This window comes from Varanus komodoensis, unplaced genomic scaffold (assembly GCF_004798865.1).
Source record: "Varanus komodoensis strain SLA01 unplaced genomic scaffold, ASM479886v1 scaffold21, whole genome shotgun sequence".
Taxonomy (NCBI): Eukaryota; Metazoa; Chordata; class Lepidosauria; order Squamata; family Varanidae; genus Varanus; species Varanus komodoensis.
In genome coordinates, this window is record NW_025335589.1 from 9,995,619 (window position 1) to 10,023,305 (window position 27,687).

The 27,687-nt window shown below is 40.9% G+C and overlaps 2 protein-coding genes across 2 annotated transcripts; both read right to left on the reverse strand.

Moving 5' to 3' along the window:
- Window positions 1-2,234: 2,234 nt before the first annotated feature.
- On the reverse strand, window positions 2,235-9,634 carry FGA (fibrinogen alpha chain). The gene is made up of 6 exons (XM_044430827.1): window positions 9,526-9,634; window positions 7,214-7,342; window positions 6,011-6,194; window positions 5,139-5,284; window positions 3,500-4,586; window positions 2,235-3,101 (listed from the first exon to the last, which is right to left on the reverse strand). Exons 1-6 carry the CDS (start codon window positions 9,574-9,576, stop codon window positions 2,392-2,394), a joined length of 2,307 nt encoding a protein of 768 aa, XP_044286762.1. The 5' UTR covers window positions 9,577-9,634; the 3' UTR covers window positions 2,235-2,391.
- A 7,229-nt stretch (window positions 9,635-16,863) lies between these two features.
- FGG (fibrinogen gamma chain) lies at window positions 16,864-26,525 on the reverse strand. Its single transcript, XM_044430923.1, has 10 exons — window positions 26,328-26,525; window positions 26,180-26,224; window positions 25,699-25,882; window positions 25,499-25,592; window positions 24,031-24,161; window positions 21,795-21,928; window positions 21,450-21,634; window positions 19,573-19,850; window positions 18,953-19,138; window positions 16,864-17,752 (listed from the first exon to the last, which is right to left on the reverse strand). Exons 1-9 carry the CDS (start codon window positions 26,388-26,390, stop codon window positions 18,957-18,959), a joined length of 1,296 nt encoding a protein of 431 aa, XP_044286858.1. The 5' UTR covers window positions 26,391-26,525; the 3' UTR covers window positions 16,864-17,752; window positions 18,953-18,956.
- Window positions 26,526-27,687: the final 1,162 nt, after the last annotated feature.

Below are 27,687 nucleotides of genomic sequence, written 5' to 3' on the forward strand. Positions count from 1 at the left end.
TAAAAGACAAATACTTTCTCAGCTAATAGGTGAATTTTTGTACTCTAATAGTGTATCAGCTTAAGACTCTCCAACATGGATTCAGGAGAACTATTGTGAAGAAAATTGATGTGCTTGCGGCTGCTAAGCAGTAGTAGTGAATCTCCTAGTTGGGTTACTGAAATGTTTAACTATTTGGGCAATGCTCAGAAAGTAATCAGATTTAACTTGTTCTATAGCTGCGGCTGCTGTTTCTAATATGTAGAATCTCTTGAAATAACTCTTTCAAGAGCACCAAGGTCTGAGCAGATAAGCATTTTTACAGTATTCTCTTCAAACTTACAGTGAGCTTGATTTTAAAGTGGTGAGAATTTAGTAAGCAATTTGGGAAAGGGTGCAATCCAGTGGGGTTCCCTGCAGCTTCCAGACATGGAGGGTTACAGGAAATTTTTTAAAAATATTTTTATTGCGCTGCACAGAAATAACCAAACCACAACATTTAAAAAGAAAAAGTGTCAGGGGGCTGGGTGGGAGGGAAAGAACAAACCTGAAACAATACATTTTTTGAAGTCTAAATAAAAAGATCCATTGCACTAATTACCCTTCCATTCTTAAAAATAATCATGCATGGACTTCATCAAAGGCACCCCAAATATCCATTTTTGGATCTAAAGACTACAGAATGGTCTCACTGCTGCATAGAATCACTCCCTCTCACATCATCTCCCTGGCCCAGCTGGCTGTTTCTTCCTTGCTACCTTGTGTAAGCCAGGAGCCATGAGGATCTTGTACAGAGTTAGCTATGGACTTGTTGCAAGCACCTTGTCTAGCTTCTCAAGCTGCACTGACAAACTCATCCAATGAAGCAGACTAGGCTGTGCTCCAAGCCTCTCACCTGGATGAGAAGTAACTACAATAACTCTAGAGTCAAAGTCCCAGTGGACACAAGTGATCTTTTCCTGGGATGTATTTTCCAGCAAATTTATTAAACGTCCTTAGGGTCATTGTGATCCTAAAAAGTCGCACAGGGAAACAAATAGAAGGTTTAACACAGGCAGTGAGATGTTTCTTTGCTGCCATTCCTGCAGACACACACTAGGGTTTGACTGCAGCCACTAGGGGTTTTCCTTCCATCTGCTATAGTGTTTCATTGCTCTCAGCTCCAAAGCAGTGGTGGTGAACCTATGGCACGCGTGCTGTAGGGGGCACACAGAGCCCTCTCTGTCAGCACGCAAGCCAAGTCACCCCAGCAGCCGAGCATCGGATAACAGCGCACATAGGAGCCATGCGCATGCTCGGAAAGGAGTAGCAGCACCAGGCGATGACGTCATGAGCCGTGACTCATCCGAGCTTTCGCATGGCCAGTCAGTGCACTGCCAAGGATACACACACACACACACACACACACACACACACACACGCACGCACATGTGTGTGTGTGCTTGGACTGGTGAGTTTTAATTTGTTTTTATTAACACAAGATTTAAGCTTTGAGTATCAGCATGCCTATGACAGCAAAGATCACATTAATTGTGCAAAAGCACGCCAAATGCAAACTGTTACCTTTCAATAAAAAGTCGTTTGTATCATTGAAAGCTCTGTTATTGTGTTTTTCTTTTAAGACAAAAAATGTTAATGTATGAGTTCTTTTTTCTAAACTAAAACCTCAGTATTCAGGTTTGATTGCAGTGTCGGCACTTTGCGATAGATGAGTGGGTTTTGGGTTGCAGTTTGGGCACGTGGTCTCTAAAAGGTTCGCCATCACTGGGTTAGAGTCATACAAGCTTGCAACAGACAGGGTGCTCAGGAGTGATTGGATCAACTGTCTGGGGCATTCCTGTGTTCACAGCTTATCTTGGACTTCTACAGGGATGCTAATCATATCAGCCTGATCATCACCACCCCACACAACCTCTGAAAACCAACCAGATGCATTGTTCTCTGGGAGTGGACCATCTTAATAAGTCCTCCATCCTACCAGGGAGAAAAGCTTCAGTCAGTCTGAATCTCAGCAGGCAGTGATCTCTCCCTGACAAAAGGGCTGAGTCAAAGTCCCCCAGACTCAGAAATTCTCCAGAAACAACAGCCCAGAGGACCCAAAATCGCATCTAAGGCCTCTGTCAGCTCAGGTAGGAGACTGATGGGTTATAGGGTGTGTGGTACACCAGCAGAAAGACAGATATACTTTGAGAAACACTTCCATCAGACATTGACAGATACTTATTAATGATTTCTGTAAATAAATTAAACACATATTTTTTTCAATTAGAATTGTTTATTTAATTTAAACAGGCAGATTTCTCTCAGTTGCTTTAGGTAAAAATGACACACACACAAAACAGAATGTTGAGGAATATATTCTTTTGGAAGGTTGGGGGGTTTTTTGTAAGGGGGGGGTCTTTGTTTTGGGATCTATTCTGTCTCTACAGGCCGAATTTTCATTCTAACTGTTTTCAGAGAATAATCTGATGGCCTGAAGGGTACCCAAATCACCCCATTTTCAATCTCATATGGAACATTGTTCCTTGGGTCATACTGACCTCCTGAATGGTACATCCCATTGAGATTAGCGGCTTGGCAGTTGTTGTACCACCATCCACCCCCATACATCTCAGCACAGTTCTCCTCCCACTGATCACTGTCTCTGTCAAATGTACTGAATGTCATATTAGCGTGAGCTGTGTATTGACTACCACCTTCCTCTGAGCCTTTGATCAAAGCATCCCCAGCAGTCCCTTCATAATTTGAGATGATGAGCTTATAACCTTCTGATTCAGAGCCTATCTGCACATTATATTCTGCATAAGCTTCATTCCCTTCCCAGTCCTCTAATTCAACCCGAAGGACAGAGTCCTTCTGGGTCAACATATGAAGATTTTCATTGCCCAACCAGAACTCTCCTTTTCCTTTGCCATCCACATTACCAAAACCTTTCTTGTAGTCGTCCCAGGTCCGGTTAAAATTCAATGACCCATCCAATCTCTGTTGGATCAGAAGCCATCCTCCCAAAGTGGTCTCTTGGTCGCAATAAACTGAAAAACCCTTAGAGGATCCTGCTGGCTTGATTTTGAAAAGACCACTTCGAGTACCAGAAGTGTGTTTTTGGCGGATATCCTCACAGTCTAAAAAAACAAAGTTGATCGGGTTGACAAGTTTTCAGTTAAGTTTTTATTACAAGGTCACAGGAATCCAAACAGTAACCATTATCATGCCGAAGCCAAGTGAATTACTGAATTTTGTGCTAAAGCAGAAAGTCACATTGCACTCCCCCCTCACTCCCAACCACCCCAAAATGATCACTTACATGCATACTGAATTACTGATGGCATTCTCTATACGACCGCCTTGCTATTCATTTACTTGTGGTATGATCTCATCCCCCACACAGCAACAAACAGACACATTGCTCTAAAGGCTTAAACAATAACAACTGCAGTAATGATGTAGCTTGTGTGTCAGTTTGGTTGCAAAATTCACTTCTGTTCCCTCAACAAGTATTTTCCATTAAATATATGGGTACCTGTCCTGATGGAGCTTTCCCCCTGCTTCACTCCTCCCGTGTTCGAGCTGCGTGCCCGAAAATCAGGGTTATCCTCTCCACTCTGATCATGTAGCACCCCTTCTAGCTCCCCCTGTAATAGTGGGATTTTGATTGACTTGGTCTCAAAAGTAGAGCCCCCTTTGTTGAAGGCACTACTACTACTGCTGCCAGACACGACTGTCCTGGAATAGGTCGAGCCGCCGGAAACAGCTGTCTTGGAATGCGTTGAGCCTCCACTTGCCATAGGCTCAAATACAGGGGAAGAATGGTCAAACCTCGACAAGTCCTCTTCTTCTCCTTCACCTAGGTCAGAGAAGTCTGGTCTTCCAACTGTTCCTGTGCTATGGTGTGTTTCGAGAGTATGGACTCTGCCTCCAGAAGCTGAGCTAAAAAATTCTTTTGCATCTGGGTGCAGAGAAGACAAGTCAGGTAAGCCACTTCCTCCTCCACCAACATTACCACCAACAGCACTACCACCAGTGGTCAGTTTGCTATAGTAGGTGGAGCCACCTGCTCCTTTTTCAAAGTCTCCGGTGTGGGAACATTCTCCACCTTCGGGAGTTCTATAGTGTTCGGCAATCTCTTCTCTCGTACCATCTGGGCCTTGGATAACCTTTTTGGTAATTGTTTTGATGCACGTTAGGGTATGCGTACCAGGTCTGACTATTCTTATGTCAGAGCTACCCCCTTCATCGGTAGTAGTAGTAGTGACTAGCTTGCCAGTGTGAGGTTGCCCAGCTGTTTCTGGTCTGGACACAACAACTGGGGAGCCTCTGGACTCCAACCCAGAATCTTCCACTACTACTTCCATCACTTTTATATAATCAAGCACACGGGCTTCTTGTTGTGACAGAGGACCAGTTTTAAAGTGGCTAGGAACAGAGTCCTTCAGTGGTCTTATTTTCAGCACTTTTAAGGGTTTACTTTCCAATTCCGATTGAATGTTGATGCTTTTAGTTTGTACAAGTTGCTTCTGTATTGTGTCATAGCTCCCCATGTCCACGTTGTAGTTGGGAACTCGAGCACAAGATCCTTTACAGCCACGTAGTTTAATATCAATGTCCACCTAGGCAGAGATCAATAGAAAACATTGTATAGATGTGTATATTTTAATTTCTAAATTTCCTAAAGTAGTTTTCTCTGTAATGGTTAGGCATGTCTAACTGAACAATTCTGCTGGGCTACTATTGGTGGCAGCTCCACTGCTTCTTCAAAGGATTTAGGGCAGCCTTTTCCAACCTGCTGCTCTCCATTTATTTTTGACTATATCACCCTCCAGTCCTGACCATTGGTCTTGCTGGTGGGAGCTGATGGAAACTGAAATCCCAAACATCTAGTGCTCGCCAGGTTGGAGAAGAAGCTTGTAAAAGAAAGAAGGGGCACCACCTACTGATTCATTTGCAACAGTAAGTTTGTCTCCACCTCAAAAAATAATAGAATGACTATAATGGCACAAAAGTTTCTGAAAATGTCTTGTTTCCTCATTTCTTGGGAGATATGGCTTGATGAATTGGAGTGATAAGGGGATAATATTTGGTTAGGTGCAAAAGAAGAAATCTATCATAAATCAGCTTTAATTTAAATCAATTTTGGAAGTCAACAAAATGATGAAACTCACCTCTAAACGTTTAATCTCTCCAACTTGATTCTCGATAGTGCTTTGCATGGATTTAATCCTGTTTACATGGTTGACGACTCTCTGTTTCAGTGTCACAATTCTCCTTCTCAAATCATCAGTTGTTTGCCCATAGCTCTCATCTAACCCTGAAACCAAGGGAGAGTAGAAGCCATCATTTTCACAGGTTTTTCTCCATCATTGATCTAAACTACTTATTTGGCATTTAAAGATATACATGTGTACAATAATGGGTGGGGGCAGGGATGATTAGCAGAAACTCATTTTAGGCAAAACTTCACTGGTATGTTCCAATCCCATGCTTGGGGTTCCACAAAGTCTTCCTTTCTTTTCTTTTTTAATTTACAAAAGGCAGCTGTGACTCCAAATTGGGATTAGGCTAAAATATCCTCAGGGCCACAAATTACCCATCTCTGAACTAATGGAATAAGTGAATCTTTATTCTGGAGAGTACTGACAGAAAAGGAATTTTGATTCAGTTGTGGGGCAGAATGTGTCCTCAAAATTACGTTAAGAGTAGATTTGAAAGTGTACCAAATAGTCTTCTTTTGGAAAGAGGAAATGGAACAAGATCACACTAGAGGAAAGAAGTTTCTTCAAGGTGTTCAAGCAAAATCGTTAATGCAGATAAATATTGTAATATGGGAGGAGGTTGAGAGGAATGTTGCAGACTGGACAATGAGGGCCTTCATCAAATTATCTTATGATACTTAATACAGCCCTGACATTACACTGAGGAATCTGTCTGACTTATTAAATGCAACTGATCTTATATAATAAGGGTGCAATGAATAGTCATAGTTTTGGGTTCTTTAGCAGTTAGAGGACAATAGACTTCTAGAAATGAAACTTACGTTGTTCATCAACCAAATTTCTTTCCAAAATGGTAGTGATTTCCTGTTTCAGAATATTTGATGACTTGTAGCTTTCTTGATTGTCTGAGAGTAGTTTCTTAATTTTGGCAATCCTGTCAGTAAAGTCTTGATCCATTTCATGGATCAGTCCTTGCATCCTGCATCCTGAGGGACATTTGGTGCCCTAAAATACAGAACAAACAAGAAAAATCAATAGAAATACCTGTCTCTTGTTTAATAAGCCTTCATGTTTTATCCCACTCTTTCTCCTGGTGCTCTTTAGATATGGGACAATAAATCTCATCAACCTATTCTAGCATAACCAATAGTCAGAAGTTTAGTCCAACACTTCTGGAGAGCTCCTGGTTGGAAAAAGCTGTTACAAGCTGTGTGTGTTGTAGCAGGAATAAAACTTGCTCTTCTGTTAAAGTCTTGGTGCATCTGCTTGGCTCTCGCTTCTGACAACAGACTTTTTGGGAACTGATCAACATGAATGTGTAAACCCCTTCCATGAATAATAGAATTCCAAAGGGAGTTTTTCATTGGTTAGGTGGCACTGGTCCATAGTTAGCAATGATCTGATAGCTAAGGTTCTAGGCTATGAACCTTTCTGTGTCAGAAACAAATACAACTGTGTTCAACACGATTTAGGTACATGTGTGTAGAATTACATTTTGAATTGACTTGACTATCATTGACATTATTAATCATAGATGTGTGGGGTTTAAAAGTTAAAATGATATTTAAATTAAAAATGATAGTCTTTCTATCTACAAATTTAATCTACAAATTCCAGGAAACCTGGAATGGCAATTACTGAATAATGAACAGTTTGCTGGATTAAACTGATGTCATCCATAGTTATTGTATCACAGCTACGACTTTGTAGCTGCACAGTGGTGCATATGCAAAGGTGTGATTGGTATATTTCAGGCACTTTCATTGTGTGCGACTACAGATCTGAATGTCTTTCAGACAAGGGACAACTTCCATTTAGAGAATCTCTTGCAGACTGCAGTCAAAGGCAAAATGAGGCAAGGCCAAAATATCAGCTTCGAAACCACCAATGATCAGAGGTTAAGGAAAAGAGATGGGGTAGGAAAAGAAGGCATGGCCATTTGATGACCTCTGGTGTTGCGACTCCCAGAGAGCTACATATGGCCTGTGAGCCTGAGGGGCTTCATCCCTAGGTTATTGGCTTACCCAGTCTTCATCAGTGCATATTGGCCAAGCCTTTTCTTGTTTGCAACCAGCCTGAGATTTATGCTCCACCACTCTAGGACCACGAGCTACTCCTCCTTGTTCTTCAAAGGTGGGTTCTGTTTCTGCTTGCTGTCATGTAAAAGTAGGGTAGGGGAGACACATGTCAAAATGAAGGATGAGTTAGTCTCACAGTAATCTGCTAAAGACAACCACCGGGCTCCTGCTACTGCTAACTCCTAGAATTTACTGAAACATAATCACCCAGGTTTAGATATTTACTTGCAATTATTTCATCAGAATATTTTCATTAAATTAAAATTCTGTAGTGACACTCCCATGTATGTTCATGAGACCCTTTGCACATTTGCTTTTCTGGTTTAGTAAATATCAGAATGCTTAACTGCAACATGTTAGGTGCTTTGCAATGATATAAGTATCTTTAAAATGAAATAATAAAATGAAGAATGCTGAAATGTCATTCTGTTTGCCAACATCCAGCCTCTAGATTGTACTTTCCTCTCAATTACATGAAGAAATTTGGATTGCTTCTAAAGGCCTGTTTAACTTGAAATACAGTGTAGTCATATGCATTGATATGAATACAACCTTAAGGCAAAATCCTATGTATGTTTAGACAGAAAAAAGTCTCAACTCCTAGCATGCCCCAGTGCCCCTCACTAGAAGCTCCAGCTTTAGAACACTCTGCCCAGTTATTTACACTTAGGCCCTATCTGAGTGTAGGTAATTAATGAGAGCATTTGGTCATGACTGACTTAAATCCCACATATTTCAGTGGGACTTATCTGTCATTAAATTTCTCTGGATGCAACATGTTGTAGTCCTAGTGCTAAAGTAGCTCATACAATTGAGCACGGGACTTTTGTTTTGTCTTTTACATGCAGACGGAATACTGGGGGTTTTTTTGCAGTGGGCCAGGGAATTTGGATTTGACTTTTCAAGTCGTCCTATGCATCTGCCAAGTTTGGTTAGTTATCAGCATTCCAAAAGTGTAAGTCTTCAAGATGCCATTTTTGTCACTAAAGTTTGTCACTAAAGTTTCATTGTGCAAAGAAGGTGGACAAACTTGAAGTCCTTGCTCAGTATTAGCTATTTAAGGGAAAGTGGTACTGAACAATGAACAACACTATTATTCTGCTTTGAAGCTAGCAACTTAATGAGGCTATCATGCCCACACAAAGCAATAATAACAGAATTTAAAAGAGTTTTTCTTTTTCCTTCCTTTCTTCCCTCCCCGTTTTTTTTTTTTTTTTACAAAGCACTTCTTTTTCAGATGAAATATTCAATCTCTGCCTAAACACTGAAGAGAGTATTCACAAATGTTTTCATAAGTTATCATGAATTAATCTACATAGGGTTAACTGCTGGGAATTAATTCAAACTATTTCAATTGTATTTAGTTGTTTTTTTTTAATCCCAAAGCTTTATCACCGCATAAAGTTTCTGATGCAGATTATGACCACATATAGTCATGTTTCCAGCTATCAGGTCATTGGAAACAAAACTAGTGTGGGCTATTAAGTTAAAATTGATAAGTTTGATAGTATTGTATGCATTGCTTCTTTAATCATTACATGTAGGATAAAAGAACAAACATGAAGAACTCTGATATAGTTGGCTGACTGAACAAGGCATGTGCTGTATGCTCTTGTTCCACTGGCATAGCTTCTCAGTTTAGAAACTGGAGAAAAGTTTATTCTTGGTCTGAATTTGTTCTGCAAGAAGGAACATAGGAAGCATTTTGTTTTATACATTAGTAGCACCTTTGTTCACCTTCATTCTAAACATTAATCTTAGTGTTTCTGGTCTCAGACTGCTTACGGTTAACATAATTAAAGTTGCAAGTACTTGGGAATACATCCTAATAATTCAGTGGAGTTTATTTCTAAATAGTCAAATTGTACAGTCAGTTTTATTGCAACATGAGTGTAAATTGGATTTAAATTAAAAACAACGCAGAGCCCTAGGTTATATAGATTTTTCAAATACTTCTTTATACAAATAATCAGTTTACAATATACAATTATATACAATTCTGTATACAATTACAAGTTTCATGGCATGCTCGAATACTCTCTCTACTTGCCATATGAAAACTAGGAAGCGATATGTTTCTTGCTGCCCAAGAATCACTCCTCCCCAATTCCAGCCTTTGAAGTAGAAAGCCCATGCCTAAGTTTCATTTTATTAGTAGCAGTAGGTTGATTTTAGCCATTGATTTAATTGAAATATATTCCTACGGAGATACACATTGGAAGAAACAAAGCTCAGAAGCAGAGGAAGCAAACTCATACCTGGGTGATGCTGAAGCACAGCAGTAGACAGAAGACTCGAATCTGAAACATCTTCAGAAAGGTGCAGATGTGACACTGAAGGATGCCTTTCACTTAGGTATTGGGTTGAATTTAAGCTGTATTCTTGTGTTTCTTCCCTCAATCCAAATTAATTATTAGCCTTCCTCCTGTTTGAAGAGTCAAACAGGAGGTTGCTGACCCAGGACCTATTGCACAAGTTCTGAAGTTTGTTTGCTAGACATCTGTTTGCACAATACCAGCAAACATGCAGGATACATTTGGGTGGATGACCCATCATATTCCAAGAAACGTATTGGGTTATGTTTGGAATGAATCATGTATAGATAAACAATGGAGAGAAAAGCCACACAACCTCTGCTAAATGTACATGCTTTGTCACTGGCATTCCTTGCACTGCAGAAATGCCATTTCTTTGTTAATTACCAAGGACGCAGGGTTGCGAGCCCACAGTCTGTTGTATTGCAATTTGGAAAATCACACGAAAGTTGCTAACAACATGTTTATTGGCCCCCAAGCAGGACTAAAGACAGCCATTGATTTAAATAAACAGCTCCAAGTTTATTGCAACCATTTCTGATCAATAACAGTTGAGGAAATAAGCTTACCTCTACCCACCGTAAGTGGAGCGGGTTCTTGTCTCTAAGGTGACAGCTGGGGGGCCTCCTTAGTTAGCTATCTATTCTCTCAAGTGATCTTACTTCAGATCACAACTTCAGTTCACACCTAAAGGAGCTTCTTGTTCTTCAGTTATGGATCTGAGAAGGTGCGAATCCTTACCTGCAGCAATCTATGATATAGTCTGTGTCTGTTATAGTTCACATTTTGTTTCAATGCAAGATGGAGTCCATGCCTGTTGTAAACCACCATCAAAGCATGCAGATATAATAAGTGTTTTTTAATTGGTGCATCTGCGATTATTGTAGTTTGCATTTCACAGTCATTGGATAGGTTTCTACCTATTTCCTCCTGGAAAAGTAGATAAACATGAAACCTTTCTTTGTGGGGAGAGACACTTGCCTTTGAGGAGAGACACTAGCCTGTCAGTTTCAGTCCCCTCTTCTGCAAAGACTGGTTTGCATGTTTATGAAACCTACCTACTTGGATAATTTAAATACAGAATTAAGTTCCATTTCTTCCACAAATGGTACAGGAAATGGCCACAGCTATCACACTACTTGTGTATCACGGAAACAGTCATTTACCCAGTTGTTAATCATATTTGTTGCAGGGTATAGTGATCTCTTTGTGGATATCAAGACTACCAGTTTAGTTGCCATTGGCAAATCGTGCAGGAACTAGTGAACATGGATTCCCTGCCCGTTTCTCCTTCATTTCTTATGTGTTTTGTGACTGTGTGCTCTGCTATTGTGAAGTCACCTCTCTCCATCACTAGAGAACACCTCCACCATGCAACCTATTTTCTCCTGCTTAAACAGTAGCTGCACACCTAAGAGTGAACAGCTGTTAGATAGTTTAAAGCAGAGGTGGCAAATAGGAGGCCACCCTGATGTTTTAGCCCTTGCAGCTCCCACTAGCCCTCGCTTGCCACTATTCCTTGCCACTATTTCAAAGTCAGCAGTTAAGAACTTTTCTAAGAGCATTCTCATTGCAAAAGTAAACTAGCGTAAGAGCGAAGCATCGGTTTCTTAGAAATACTCATCATCAACTGGTAAGCCTTTTGTATTTCCCCACCCTTTCTTTATCTTATTATTTAAAATGTCTTGAGGTGCAATCCTACACATTTCCGGACAGGAAAATCTGCCCTACAAGTGCCAGCATGTCACTGCCAACCATACTGGCTGGGAAATGGTGTGACTAATAGGACTTTGTACCATTACAGGGCATGAAAGGAGTTGTTCTGGATCAGAGCCAAAGCTTATCCTGTCTAGCATTACATTCAGACAGTGGTTAACCAGTTGCCTCTGGGAAACCCACAAATAGAACATGAGCGCAAAAGCATGTATGTAACCAATGTGAGGAACAGGATGCTAAATCAGATGGACATCTGGTCTGCTCCAACAGGAATCTTCCTATGCTTCTAAGAGCATGCATATAAACCTCCTTACAACAGCAGTCTGCATCCTTTTTGGCACCAGGGACCAGTTTCATGGAAGACAATTTTTCCATGAACCAGGGGTAGGGATGGTTTTGGGATGATTCAAATGCATTACAATTGTTGTGCACTTTATTCCCATTATTATTACATTGTAATATATAATGAAATAATTATAAAACTCATCATAATGTAGAATCAGTGGGAGCCTCCCTCTGACCTGCAAACCTGCAGCCCAGCCCTGACCTGCTTTCCAGTTTCCTCACTGTTCGCACATGCTCTTCCTGGCTTCTCTATGCCACTTGCTACTTGGCTCTTCTGCCACTGCCGCCGCCGCCACTGCCACCGTGGCTGTTCCATCCACTGCTGCTGCTCCCTCCTCCATTTGAGGCCCAAGACTCAAAAGGCCCTAAACATAATCTGTATTTGCAGCCACTCCCCAGCGGTGATGCTAATGAAGCTTGACTCACTGGCCTGCCGCTCACCTCCTACTGTGTGGCCTGGGGGTTGGGGACCCCTGCCTTACAAGATCCCAAACTAGTTGTACAGCAGTTTGGATCCCAATGCATAGTATATTTAAGATGCAGTCCTATATATGTGTACACAGAAAAAAGGCATAAATATGCATAGGAATGCATCCTAAAAAGATGCGTTGCCTTTCCTAAATGAAAAATTTTAAGTAGAAATATTAAACAAACCATTGGAAAGTAATTCATGTAGTAAGCTGTTTTCTAGTTTAGAATGCCCTTGCTTTAAAATAAGTCACTTTTCAGTAATAGGTCACATTTATCAAGGACATTTTGAAAGGATTTGCATTTTGTTCATTAAATACCAGACAAATGACAAAACTGCAAAGCACCTGGAAAAACATGTTTCTGATACGCAATCACCTTTTATGCAAATAGATGAAAGTGGCGTAGGGAAACCCAAAAGAGTAGGCCATCACAGCTACAGGTAACACAGCTACCACAATGGCCAAATGTGAGGTGCACTCAGGGGATTTCAGCTAACTACATTTTTGTAACTTTCTATGTTTTGGCAGAAATAACAATCCCTACTTAAAGCAGAGCAATGCAAGCCAAGCAAACACTCTTCTGACTGCCCTGATGCCCATTCTTAATTGCTTGGTTCAGCCATAAACTTCTGAAAGTCCCATTCATTTAAGTGGAAGAGATTTAAACACATACCTAATTCTCTGATCATCAGTGGTGAAATGAGTGGCTTTGACTGGATCAGGCCTATCCTTTATTTACTGATACTGTTTTTAAAATGTGTTTGAAGAAGGCTTTCAGGATAGACACACACCCTCATGCCTTGATCTAAAACACTGAAGTCAAACTAAAATCAGCTATACTTAAGGGCTACAATTCTTTTCAGTTATTTGGGAGTGAAGGCCTTTGAAATCAATGGGATTTACTTCTGAGTAAACATGCAGAGTCTATCTATGCTCTGGCACAACCTCTCCTTGTTCAAAGGCCACCCAGCTCACAGGTTAGAATACAGATGGAAAAGCAAGTGGGCTGCCTAATTAAGGATCCTTCCACATGTCCTGTCAAACTCTAAGCTGTAACCAGTAAAGTTGTGGCCAAGTTAAAACCCAGCACTTCCTTTGCATAGTGTATGAATGCCTTTCCCGGAATTGCTACCTAGTTAGTTGCAATTGATGTAATCCAAAGAACTTCAGGATTCAGGTGGACTGCACTAGTGAGCCATTTGCCTTTTCACAACCTAGTGCAAAATTGTACAATCATGTGCAGTTGTATAGATGCATACCAAGATTATACATATACTTACATATACACCAATAATTTCAAAGCACCTATTGGCCCCCACACAGGAATTAAGACTCAACAGATACAAGGGGATTTAAATTATTTAGCTATGTATTTCCCTCAAGTCACCCTACTTCATACCAGACTTTAGCTCAGACCTGAGGTTGCTCCTTGTTCTTTAGTTGTACCAGGTTTCCCCAAAAAGATGCACTAGGGCAGTGATGGTGAACCTTTTAGAGACCAAGGGCCCCAAACAGCAACCCAAACCCCACTTATTTAATGCAAAGTGCCAACCTGAAAAAGGAGGTTTTAGTTTAGAAAAAGAGCTCACAGCCTGTCCAAGCAAATACACACACACACACACACACACACACACATCCTTGGCAGCGCACTGACCGGCTAATGAATTGCAGAATGAGAAGTCAACATGTGGCGCCGCTACTCATCCCCGAGCATGCGCATGGTTTCTATGTGTGCTGTTATCCAATGCTCAACTGCTGGGGTGATGCTGGGACGACTTGGCTCATGTGCCAACAGACAGGGCTCTGCGTGCCCACTGTGGCACGCGTGCCATAGGTTTACCACCACTGACCTAACCCTGCCCTGGTGCACACCCTTAATCCTATTATAGGGCTAAAGTTCCATTAAAAAGAGGGCGATTTTGAAAAAGCCTTCCTTGAGTAGCTTTTTCTGCACAGCTCATAATTTCTGCCCATTCTAAACACATTCCAACCATCACAATCATGCCAGGACACCTCGTTTTTCTAACCCTACCCCTACCCTGGTGCACACCCCTAACTCTAATAGACGAGTAAAATACCATTGAAAAGAGGGCGATTTTGAAAAAGCCTTCCTTGAGTAGCTTTTTCTGCACAGCTCAACATTTGTGCCCATCCTAAACACATTCCGACCATCAAAATCATGCCAGGACACCTCATTTTTCTAACCCTAACCCAGTGATGGTGAACCTTTTAGAGACCGAGTGCCCAAACTGCAACCCAAAACCCCCTTATTTATCACAATGTGCCAACACTGGAATAAACCTGAAAACAGCCAGTCCAAGCAAATATACATATATCCTTGGCAGTGCACTGACCAGCCATGCAAAAGCTTGGACAATTAGCAGCTAATGTGTCGCGGCTTGCGATGTCATCACATGGCCCCTTTACTCCTTTCTGAGCATGCGCATGGCCCCTGTGTGCACTGCTATCCGATGTTCGGCTGCTGGGGTGATGCTGGTGCGACTTTGCTCGCGTGCCGACAGAGAGGGCTCTGTGTGCCCGCTGTGGCACGCATGCCATAGGTTCACCACCACTACACTAGGGCTTATTTTCAGGTGATGTCTTTTTTTTTCATGTACAACAATCTATGTTTATTCATGTATTCATGTGCAAAAATCTACATTTATTCAAATATAGTCATGTCATTCTTCTAGAACATCATCATAACTCTCCAAACCTCGGATTGTATTGCAAAGGACATACTAAATGTGTCTGTCTGGCTGATGACCTTAACTGGGGCTTATTTTTGGGGTATGGCTTATATTATGAGCATCCTGAAAAATCATGCTAGGGCTTATTTTCCAGTTAGGTCTTATTTTCGGGGAAACAGGGTATATCCAAAATGTGTCTCATTCTAATGGTGTGGGGGATTAAAAACAAAAGAGAAGGGCTTCCAAATCAAAATACCAGCCTTTTAAAGTTCAGGGCTAGTAACTACGAGTAAGCCATACCAGAGGCATCTTAGTCTTTTAGAATGGGGAAACAACTGCACAGAAGCCAGGAAATCATTTCAAAATTGGTGGCTGAGAGAAAGGGTGTGGAGACCAGAGGAACCCAAGAAAGTTGGCTTGGGTCTCCCAAAGGACCATAATTAGCTGCGGTGCCTAAGGTTCCTGGCCATCCTCTAAGGCAGTGGTCCTCAAACTTTTTCACCAGGGGGCCCGTTGAATGGTGCTGGCGGTGGGCGCGGGCTGCCAAGGCAGTGCCGGCGGGGGGCATGGGCTGGTGAGGGGACGGGGCGTGCACACATGCGCAGTGAGGTGGGGGGGCGCACAGGACGGGGGGGGCGCGTGGGGTGTGGCAGCGGCTTGCTCGCACGGACAGCATTTTCTCCAAGTGAGTTCAAAACAATCTCTGTGCGAGCAAGCCGCATGCCCGCACACAAGCGGCCAGTGCAAACTCTCTGGCGTGGGCTGGTTAAATGGGCATGGCGGGCCAGATCCAGCCCGTGGGCTGTAGTTTGAGGACTCAGGTTTCTTTAGTTTGCACTTCAAATCAGAACCTTGGTTTACACCCAAGAATGCTCTTGGTTTCTTGACGGATTTGTGAATGATCACCAGCCCAAACTATGAAGCCTCAGGAACAAGGAGCCCTCAGCTACGTAAGGCTGTCAACTGTCTTCACTTTCTTCAAGTTGGCAAGCATTAAAAATTTGGCCTGGGCCAGCTTCCCTTTGCCACAGGGTTGTCTCAAGGCTGTCACCACTGTGTTCTGCATGTTCTCGCCATCCAAAATGGTGTCTGCCACAGGAAGGGTCTATCCTAATTTACCATTCTTTGGATTGTTTACTGAGTACAATGTCCCATAGGATTAGCAGCAGATACCTCAATAACTAAGCACACTTTTCCTGAAATAGATGGATCCCATTTTCCCTGAACAGGCAAGACAGCAAGAATGTACTATCTAAACGAGACACTGGAGAGGACACCCATAATGCCGTAGTTATTTGGCAAGATCTTAGAGGCATTCTGTACAATTTAGTATAATGCAGTCATTTGGAGGGTTGCCATCTTTTTTTCTGGTAAATCTCTGTCCTATGCCTTTAAGTATTGTTGGACAGATTCACAATTTTACTGTGAATCTTTTACTGCAAATATAAAATATAGGGGAATCATTGTCTTTTATGTTTTTGTCAGTTGTACAGGAGTCCTCCCCAGAAAAATTGTAGTTAGCATAATCTTGTATATTTTTTCATTTCAAAACTCCTGATGCATTACATGATATAAGTCACGAGTCTCCTGTCTAGATGAAATAAATCACACATTCAGTGGAATGAGTCCTTATTCATTTTAAGCCATCAATTTCAGTGGGACTGAAGCATGGCTAACTTTATCCAGATTAAAGCTTTAAGGCAGATTTCCTCAACCTGGTGCTCTCCTTTTCTTTTGAATTATAACTCCCATTATCTCAGACCGTTGGCCATGTAAGCTGGAGTTAATAAAAGCTGTAGTTCAAACCATCTGGGGGTACTGCACTAGTACAGGCGGCCTTAAGATGCAGCTTTCAAAAGGGCATGCAGAATCATAATTTCAGATGATGTCCCATTACAATATTTGATGCAGGTATTTCTGGGCAAATAAGCTGTCCAAGCAGGTGTATGTGAGTATATGTGTGTAACAATTGACTAGAGACAATTCATTCACTAAGAGTAACCAATATTAGTTGGTGACAAGTAGGTAATTAATTTCAGGCTAGAATCCCCTGTGAAGAGTTTGATACAACTATATTTTATTCTCTTAAAAAATGGTTCACATAATGCCCCGCTTTCATTTAAAGACAGAGAAAATATAAATGACAATGGATGAATGGAACAGTGTCTTAGCTCCCAATATGAATGGATGGGGTGTCATTTTCTCCATAAACAGTTTCATAGCAAGAAGGAAGTGAGTAAGGAGAGTTTATTAAATTAGCATATCTGGTCACTTGGTACATTCATTGAAAACCAGTGCTGGTTTTTAAGCTGCAGTTGTCTAGCTCCAAAGTTAAAAATGGGATGCCACAAATGGCAATTACAGGTAATGTAATGGCAGGGTGTTTTTTGGTGAAACTTTAACTGAACGACATTAGATGTTGACATATAAAATAGGAATACATATACATGTGTATAAACCAGTCATTTCTAGGCAGTTGTAAACCTTTACAAAGTTCTTCTCAATCTTTCAGAGCAGGTGGCACCTCAGAAGCAATTCATGACACATTTTATTTGTCCATATTTATTTAAATTTGTGTTGAGGAGACATATTGCAAAGTAACTAGAAACAGTGGCTCTAACTGAGAACAATTTTTTGCCTATGCAGTATACCCACAAGTAGAAATTGCCATATCATTGTTACATACAGACACAATCCAGAGAATGTCAAGATTCAGGCTTTCAACAGGTAAACTGCACTGGTGATCCATTCACTTTTCTACAACCCAGTGCAAAATTGTGCAATTGTGCATATGGAATACATTCCAAAATGTGAGCTATGAGCTGAAATGATCAAACAGCAGATGCTATCCTACAGAAGTTGGTGTGAATTCAGAGTTGCGCCATTTTAGTTTTGTGGCTTTTCTAGTTGAATCCTTGTCCCAAAAAAATCCTTTTAAAATTCTCCAACCTACAGTCAAAGAGAAAAGGGACTGCTGTAATTTTTCGCTCAAGAAAAGACTACATTATGTATGTTAAAAATAGGATGGCATGACATGTAAAAACCTTGCTGGAAGAGGCCCAATGTTTCTCTAGTCCATTATTCTGGGAAACCCAGTGGAAGGAACTTCCCTCCCATTCTTCCCACCCATGCATACACAGCTGGGGTCTTCCTCCAGATACCACCTACCAAATAGCATTAGCCATTTAAAAGAGAGAGAGTCTTCTCCATCACAGTGCCTCATTAAAGGAAAACCCTCCGAAAAGAAACTGCTGCCCACAGTATTACCTTTTCTGCACTTGGCACAGATGTTTCTCTGTTTCCCAGAAATTTTAGCTATAAAATGTTTGATTATGGTATTGATTGTTTGTAGCCTGTTCTTAATCTGCTTTACTGTGTGAGCCTACCTGGGAACTTTTGATTAAGTCATGACATATTATTGTACATTGATTTTAATAGGTTCTTTCTAAGTACAATTAAGGGCACAGTCCTATTCATATTTAGCCAAAACAAGTCACACAGCTCTCAGCATTCCCCAGCCAGCATGGGTGGCTGAAGAATACCAAGAGCTGCAAAATTTATTTCTGTTTTAAAATGCCTAAGATTGTTTCCTGTGTTTGGACTCTACCCATGAATTTTATCTAATTGTCCTTTAAAGTAACTTAAGCTAGTGGACACTACAGCATCTTGTGGCCAAAAAATTTCACGTGTTTCAGGTACACACTTAAAAGAGGTGTGTTTAATTTTGCCACCACAACATGCATCTTTACAATGGCTTTTGTGCAGTCCAGAGTTGGTGGCTGTGCCTAGTCCTGCAAGATGACCATCTGTGTCTTGACACTCACCCGTTTCTGTTTTTCCTTTAATTATACCAGACCATCACCTGTTCCCGACTTTGCCTTCACCTCTGTTCCTACCAGGACTTTGCTGGGATCTGACCCTTGCCTGTTCTTCACTCCGCTTTTGCCTCTGCCCCTGCCCGTTCTATGTCTCAGCAGTGTCTACCACTTGCCTGAATGAGCCTTGTCTCCTGAATCCATCACCCCTAGTGTTCCAGTCAAGGAAGCCTGCCACTTTCATGTGGAACTGACAGTGATCTACTCAGACAACTCTGAGGACATAATGCTCGAACATTACTCAATGGTTTAATATTTTAGCTGAATTTGTTACCTTTCTAAATATCTCCACGGTGTCCAAGGTCTTTTACTCCTCCACTTTGCTGTCCTGTGATTATTGAAAGTCTGCTAAAGGGAATGACTTTCATGGTTGTTTTTTTCATGGAATACCACCGCGAGCGCCAGGTTGCCCAAATAATGCCATTGTCATTTCCAGCATCCTTTGCACTGTAAGAACCACCTGAAAGGCAAACAACACCTTACTACAGAAGCTGCTTAATTTTTGCACACATATTTAAAAGTAATATATGCAAGTCAATTAATCAGTACATAACTGATTTTAAGCCTTTAGAATTTCTAGTCTCTAATGTTTAGTTTTACAATTTGAAGAGCTCTCAGACATATTAATACAAGCTTTAAATCACAGGAAATTACATATATTTGGCTATCTGGTGTCACAGCACAGTAGGTACTTTATTCCTTGAATTCTGAAGAGACTGTGGGCACAATGAAGACAAAGTACAGCACTTCTAAGTTGCATTGATTGAGCATCTGTTTAAATCTCTTCCACTGCTTCTTACATCACCATACAATTTGGTGAGTGAGGTATGGTGATTGCACAATAAAAGTATCATTTGGAAGTACCAAAAGGATATTATGGATTCATATGATTACCTTTGTAATATTTCCCATTGAGGTGAGCAGCATGACATCTGTTCATCCACCATCCAGATCCATCCTGTTCAGCACAATTTTCATCAAACCGATCATTGTCATTGTCATGTGTGCTGAACTGCATGCCATTGTGGGAGGTAAAGAACTTGTCACTGGGATCATCTCCAAAGTCAAAACCATCAAAAGCATTCCCAGCATCACCCCCAGTAAAGAAAGCATAGCTCAGGCGGTACTTATCCTCTTCACTTCCCACTTTGAAGTGGGCATAATCTGCATAGCTGTGGAAAGAAAACAGTTTAAAATGCTCAATTTTAAAAGTGTATGCTTTTTATACTGTTTATTACCCAGAACACAAGTGTTCAAAGAAGTGTGCTTGGTCATTGATCTGCACTTACCCTCTTAAACAGCTGAAGTTAGTTTCATCAAGAAAATATGTAATAAAGCACTTCACTCAAAAAGTACAAAATGTACAGGCATCATTGGCCATGCAACTAAGGTAAAAGGCCACTAATGCTACCGATGGAGTTAAGTTCTCAGCAGTGGTGCAGAGTGTCCTGCCATCAGATCAGGAACCTGTGTGCTGCCAACTGCCTGTTTCTCACACCCCAGGCATGGACCGATGGCCATGGCTCCCTCAGAGGGGTCCCCAGGCCTGAATGCCCAATCCGGGGGTTTCTTCCTCAAAGCGTGGCATTGGGAGGTGGTGCTGGAGAATGACTGTATTCAATTGCCAACTTATCTTTTCCCACCAAATCTTATAAAAGAAAATACTGGGCCTATCAGTGGCCTTTCACTCATACAATGGAATAAAATGAACAAGCAGAGGACACTGGCCACACCTATGTGGTTGGGGCTTTTCATTCATTGCAGCTTTTATTTCTAGCTTTATAGCAAATATCTATGGTGTTGAATTCCATCCCCAAAATACGTTCAACACCACGGAGTGCCAGAATACACAAAATGTGTACGGATCCTTTAACAGCTTCTTAATTAAGACTAGTTGTTTGATGTGCCTTCTTTTGAATCAGAACAGCTATTTATATTGTGTTGGATCCAAACTAAATCATACTTTAGGCCCACTGAAACCAGTGAAACAATTTTGCCAGAACTAATCAAGTCTCCGTAAACTTCAGTGAGCCTAAATTTTGATTAATTCAGTCTGAATTTAGCCAATTGTATATTGCTAGCACAGTGAAGCCAGTTTGCTGAGTTAGTTTTATTTATAAATGTTCAGAGTTGTCAGAATATTTGCAGACCTGCTTGTGTGAGGGGAAGTACAGTCAGTCTGATGGAAAGAAACCTAAGGAACAAAAATAGTTTTGTGGGCCAGGCTAAAAACTGAGAGAAGCCCTAGGATTTGGGGGCAGCTAAAGACCAAGAGGAAGATTGCAGAAGCTGAACCAACAAGCCAGCAATGCTCAGCTCTTAAGACTAAAAACAATGTGTACTAGACACAGGCAGAGAGAAAAATGCATAACAGTCTAAGAGGCTTTTGCCTTGCCAACATCAATCAAGTCTATTTATAGATTTTGGTTCATGAACTAGAATAGGATAGAAATAAAAGTGGAGATGGACATCTGAACTGACCAGGTAAAATGCTAGAGTTTGGCAGCTATACTGTCTATGAGTTGTGTAGCAATGTCATGTGACAAAGTCAGAAAGCATCCAGTCCTGACTGTTGTGGGGTCTCATCCCAATGAAAACATACCCCAATCCACAGCTCCTGTATCTATCTTTTCTTTCTTCCCCCAACAGCCTCCTGGCACCATCCTCCTGGCTTCCATTACCAATTTCTCCTATGCCCAGGCAAACCACCAACACTATGATGGTAAAGAACTCTGAGGCCTATTACTAAAGAAAGGGTCTTCATGGGATACCTTGTTTGGCCACTCCAGTCTTCCAGTTCTATCCGCAATGCATATGGAATGGTGGTTTGGGTGGTTATTAAGTGAATCTTTTCATTTCCCAACCAGAATTCTGTCTGATCATTTGGCGATAGGTGTCCAAACCCTTCCTTGTATTGGATCCAGTTTTTGTTAAAATCTTCACTCCCATCAAGTCTCTGATAATGAATTGTGGAGAAGAACAGAAGGGAAGGGAGATTAACAGGGTTAGTATATCTTTCTTAAAGTTGAACGATTGCAATGCAGCATACATCAATGATGCATCAATGATGCTATGCATCAATTGAATTCCACACATTCAGTTGACATGCTACTTACCCTTTGGAATACTGTCCAGCCATTGCCCAAAGTATCAATTTCACAATAGACTAGGAACTGCTCCTTGGCTTTCATAGGTTTGATGAAGTAGAGTCCACTCTGCCTGGCACCTTTATTAGCAATGTCTTGGCAATCTATAAGAGACACAGAGGAGAAATGGCCAGAAGCTTAGCTGTAGTCCAATTTATCCTTCTTCTACGTAAGCAAGACTAAAAAAGGCCCTTACTATAATGGGTATTTGTTATGTCTTTACTTTGTCCTTTGCCTGAGGTGTTCAGGACATGGTGTGTGCCCCTCCTCTTCACAACAATGCACTCCCCAGAGAGGTCTGCCTGCCACTGTCATTATTTGCTTTTCGGTGCCAGGCCAAAACCTTTTTATTTAAATGTTATTTTAATTGATTGTTAAATTATTTATTGTTTTTATCTAACTCCAGGATGTCTCCAATTTTGTATATTTGTATATTGTATTTATTTGTTGGAAGCCTCCCCAAGGCTTATGCGAATGGGGTGGCATACAAGCACTCCAAACAAACAAACAAACAATCCTGTGGGAATATTAGGCTGAGCAGAGATCTGAAGCCAGATTTCCTTGGTCTAACAAATTCTACCCACTAAACAACAGTGGCTATTCTAAAAGTGAACCTAAATTGCACTTTTAACTAATACCAAATACCATTAATATCAAAGTGCTTTGCATAGGAGAATATACATAGCAAAATATATTAAGCTACATTCATACTGTACTTACATCAAAAGTCATAGTAGTGTCTTGGAACTCTATTCCGTCTATTTCGTATCATAATGACTGAGGCCCAGACAAAAGAATATGCCCACAGTAGGTTGTGGTTTCTGATTACTGTGGTTGCTAACAATTTAAAGCAAACCACTCTAATGAATATTTTGAACCTGGGGTTTGTGCTGTGGCCCAACATCAGATAAGGAACTCGGGACAAATGGGTAAATACTTGTTTGGTGCATGTTTGTGTGGGTATCCATTGCTCCTATGGGCCAAAACACCTACAGAATGAGATACCTCTGCATGATCAGGAGGAAAAAATGTACTTAATGGTATTTCACTAGAATCCCTGAAAATGTTAAGAATATTCTACCCCAGAAATATTTCCCATACAATGTAATTAACTAGTACAAATAGAGTCAGAGAAGGATGATTTGTAAATAACTCTTCTGTTTTATACTGGAACGAAGAAGTTCAGGCTTCCATAGAACCTGATTTAATCATAAGGGTTCTTTGACTGATTTGAGTTTGTGTTTGTATGTCTTTATTAAATAAAGAATGGATGCAATACAAAAATTATTGGATAAAATTATTCTGATGCCATGAAAGAATAATTTGGACATAGATTTTTTTTTATTTCATGAAAGTCTCCATATGTGTTGACATGTCTGTTTTCTTGCATGCAACTCTCCTGTAAACCATGAATGGGTGTAGCTTTCTTCCTAGTATATATACACCATTGGCATAAAGTGACTTGGTTTGGACAACCATTTTGTAACTCAGCTTCTGCTTGTAGGTTCTCATATTGTCCAAGCCTGGCGTGGGTGGGTTGTTGGTTTGCTAAAGAATCTGCCTACAACCCTACAATAGTCCATGGGTTCTAGTTGGTTTGTTAACCACACCAAACAACCCACCCTTGCCAGGTTGAGATGGCATGATGACCGATGAGTGGGGGCTGGCTCATGGAACAGGTGCCAGTGACCCACACTAGCTTATTTATGTAAAATGTTCATGCAAACCCAGTCACTGTGAAAGATATATTTATGCCACATTACACATGGATAATCATCACATGTGGCATTCCAAACACATTTTAAATGTTTTATCTGACAAAGCTTTTTATAACATCTAAAGAGTCCTTAAAGCTCTTTACATGTTCACACTTTGCTTATAAAGTCTTCTCATTTTTATAAGTTAAGCTATTTGTTAGTCAACACAAGCACAGTCACACAGAGGTGTTGGCGCACAAATCAGTACATCAGAAGTGGGCTTTTGAATCTACTGCTAGCTAGATTATGCTGTGCGTTGATCACATAGTGCTTTAGCACTGTGTCATTTTGCGGCATAATTGCATTTTTACTGATCATAATTATTTTAAGTAGTCTGTTACATTAGCTGTGTTGAACAACTCCATTTTGAAATTATATAGTTTATTAATTATATAAAATTATATAGTGAATATAAATAAATAATAGAGGCATTATCCAATTACTCTTACCCTTTCCAGTTAAGTCCTGTATCTCAACAGTGTCTTTACATGGATTCTGGCATTGAGTCTCAAGCTGCATTGTCTTTTGCTTCAGTATCTGGATCTTGTTATTGTTTTGCAGTATAATTTCTGTCAACTCCCTGGAAATTTAAAACAACAACAACAACAACACAGTATAGCTTGGAACAATACTTGATACACACTGCTGTACCCACACCTTTCTTCCACATGAAGATCAACTGTATGGAGGGGTAAGTGGTAATGTACCCTGTCCTACCCTATTCAGAGGAAAAGGCTTCCCTTTCCTCTGTTCCCCAGGCACAGGGTTTTGGGGGAGGCCACTGAGGAGTCTCCTTCCCTTCTCCATGCATGCAGGACAGACATGGAGGGAAGGACTGAGCAGGGCTATGGACTTTTAAAAGCAACCCGTGCTAGGTTTGCCAAGCATGCATTGCCAAAAAGGTGGAACTGCACCACCAAAAAAGAGAGAATGCATCTCTGCATAATATTTTTATAAGTTAATGTGTATGTCTAAAGGATTGTTTAGTTTATGTAGAAATTTAAAGAAACAGGACATTCGTGTGCCTGTTTCACCTTCTGTTTAAAGGTTAACTATGCATTGTGCAATTTCAGGATCCATACTGCTTTGTTCTTTATCTTCTGGCTTGTCCTGGACTGGCTAGCTCTTCAAATAGAGAACTCTCCTCTGCGAAGGAGGTCACCTGACCACCTTATGTCTATGTTCATACATGCTTATAGGAATGAGCACGCTGGACACAATGAAGACATGCAAACAGCAAGAGCAAAGTAAACTGGTACAAAGCTCACAAGATGCGTTTGGGACAGTAACAATCTATTCACAACAGGGCTGTGAAGATAAAATGAAACGAGTGGGAGAATCATGTATATTACTGTGAGCTCACTGGAGGAAAATATGAGATCACAAGCAAACATATTATTTTCTGACCAATTTTGCTGTTTACCTCAACAGGTTATGCATTTTGGTAGAAAGACGGCGTATCAAATAAATATTATGTAAAACTGCTTCTATTTGATTACAAATCCAGGCTGAATGCAGCCTTCTTCAACCTGGCACTCCCCTTTTCCTGAGGTGTTGCACTATAACTCTCATTATTCCACTTCTGTCTACCTGGGATGATAATAGCTATAGTTCATTACCTCCAGGAGTAGAGCACATTGAAAAGGGCTTATCTAATAAACTGTGCTTTTAGATGCAGAAGAAGCAGCTGGTTTGACTTGGCCCTAACCCCATTTCCTCAAGTAGGCATGCATAGGATTATAACTGGAGCTTGGCAGACCACTTCATTCTTTCCTGAAACAGGGAAGTAGTCTTTGTTATGCTGAAACAGTTATAAGAACATAGGCATTTTCTTTTGCACAGCAACACAGTGTCTGTTAGAAAAACTAGATAATGCAAATATGGCCTGCTTCTGAACTAATAGTAGAAGATACATACTGCAATGTATTTTCATAGGATATAATATTGTTTTCATATCTGATGATTTCTTCTATGAGTCCTCTGGATTTTTGAGTATAGCCAGGCATCACATCTGTAGAACAGGCACAAAGATGTAGGAAACATGAATGATACAATACTGAGTAAGCTGGGAAGCAAAAGGAGGCTGCATTGTACTGTAGTAGCCTTTGTGTTCTCACTTGGTTGAGTTGATGGGCCTGGGACATAGATTCGTCGGATCTCTCGGATTAATTGTTCTGTTGTATCTGAAGAGTTGGAGATCTGCTGCAACTTGTTTTCAAGTATCTGGAGTTCTCGATCAATGGCAGGCTGATAATTATTCAAGAAATCTGCAATCCCACATGTGGTAGGGCAAAAGTTACCCTAAACAAAAGGAAGATTTTTAATCATATTAAGTAATAAGAAGCATTTACTATTAGCATTTGTTGTCTCCAACATATGCAGACAGTGCAGCATGTAAATAAATAAATTTATTTGCAGTAGACATCTAAACAATTCAAACAATAATGACAATAAACTCTCTTCAAATATTGCATGCTGTGAATTTAAAAAGGAATTTTATATTTTAAACAACAATTGTATAATTTTACAATAGCCTATAATCTGCCAGAAATAAACATATTAGTAAGAAGTACAAGAATAGCAAGGATTTAGACTTACAAATCGTTGATCCAAGATGCAGCAGTTTTCCTGGGTAGCAACGTACTAAATAAAAGAGAAAGAGAGAGCAGTTTCAATGATTTTGCTACTTCGTTGATTACCTGAGCCATTGTTTAAACCAATCATTACTCCGCCTGGTTACACTTACAGCACTGCAAGTTGAAAACAGGATAGATAGAAGAGGCAGCCAGATATTGAACTTTAGTATCATTGTGCCTATAGCTCTGTGAGCTCCCAGAAACTGAAAAGGTAGCACTTAAATCAATGTGGTTTTGTCGACTTCGACGACCTGATCTTGCTCTCTGAGCTGCACAGTGACAGCTTAAGGGATCAGGCGGCACTAGGTGAGTGGATGCAGCATTGTAAATAGGAGGAGACTGTGCAAAGGGAGGGCGGCCGCTTCCGGGCTGTGTGGAGGCGTTTCCAGGATTTGCTGGCTCCCATTCTTCCTTTTTTAGCACAAATGTATTTCTTGGCCACAGCCCCATCCTTCAAGTCCTCTTTGTGGGGTAGGACACAGTGGTGAAAGGACACATTGGCCCTATGGAGCAATCGCTTCCAGTAATCATTTGTAGTAAACCTAACCCGAATCTCTGAAAAACATCAATGAGATAATGGATGTCTTAAGAGGAACACCTGGTTGTTACCTGCTTCTAAAGTTTGAACAACTAAAAAGTGAACACAATATTCCATGAAATGGCTTATACCCAGGTCCAACTGACTTCAGGCAGCAGACATGGCAGGGGGTAGCAACAATATGTTGGACAATATATTGTATGTACTGTATGGCCTGTCCTTAGGTACCAAATTGCCATCTGCTGCAGTGGAGGATGCTGTCCCATTACCAGTGTTAAACCGAGACTGAAATTCCAGTCTGGTTAGCTTCTCTGGGAATGGGAGGAGCACCATCTTGTCTTTTGTTTCAGTCAGCAGAGGGCTTTGGGCCTGCTCTACATATGCTGTGTTTAAGGACCCCAGGGTTGTCATTATTGCTAATGGTTCAGATTAAGATTTGGAAAAATGTTTTGTGTATTTGTATTTTCCTCTTCCTGCAAAAGAGGCAAGGCTTTCTTAAGGATACATACTCAGCCATAAACATGTCATTAATGCCTCAGGGCATGGAAAGTGTTTCTGAGGGTCAAACTATAGTTAATTTGCCCTCCCATTGAGATTAGTAAGCATGGGAGAGAATCCAGTTCCAACTGGGCTTGCAGTGGTTGGCTGGGGGAAGGGGGAGAAAGCAAAGCTGCGACTTAATTTTCTTTCCACATCACAGTCCCAATTCTATCTCTCCCTCCTTGCTGGTTGTTTGTTAAACACAAGGCCAAGCGTCTCAATGCTGCTCGCTCTGAGGTGGCTCAAGCCAGGCTTTCTAGGTTGGCTCATTCTTCCTGAGAGGTACCTTTTTGAACAAGATCCCACTCCCAGAAAGTTAGCCACATGAGGATGTCTCTTTGGGGGTACCCCAGAGGGTCTTCTTTGTTGCTGTTCCACCTGGAAAAGGTTAG

What these genes read in the sequence shown, in the direction of transcription:
- FGA (XM_044430827.1), bottom strand. Translation starts at nt 9,576, where the DNA reads ATGTTTCAGATTCGAGTCTTCTGTCTACTGCTGTGCTTCAGCATCACC. An exon ending in AAATTTGGTTGATGAACAAC is followed by an intron (nt 5,285 to 6,010) that starts GTAAGTTTCATT and finishes CCTTGGTTTCAG; the next exon opens with GGTTAGATGAGAGCTATGGG. An exon ending in GAGAGATTAAACGTTTAGAG is followed by an intron (nt 4,587 to 5,138) that starts GTGAGTTTCATC and finishes ATCTCTGCCTAG; the next exon opens with GTGGACATTGATATTAAACT.
- FGG (XM_044430923.1), bottom strand. Translation starts at nt 26,390, where the DNA reads ATGATACTAAAGTTCAATATCTGGCTGCCTCTTCTATCTATCCTGTTT. An exon ending in GACTGGAGTGGCCAAACAAG is followed by an intron (nt 19,851 to 21,449) that starts GTATCCCATGAA and finishes TTCTTTCCACAG; the next exon opens with CTATGCAGATTATGCCCACT. An exon ending in CAATGGGAAATATTACAAAG is followed by an intron (nt 19,139 to 19,572) that starts GTAATCATATGA and finishes TTTGCCTTTCAG; the next exon opens with GTGGTTCTTACAGTGCAAAG.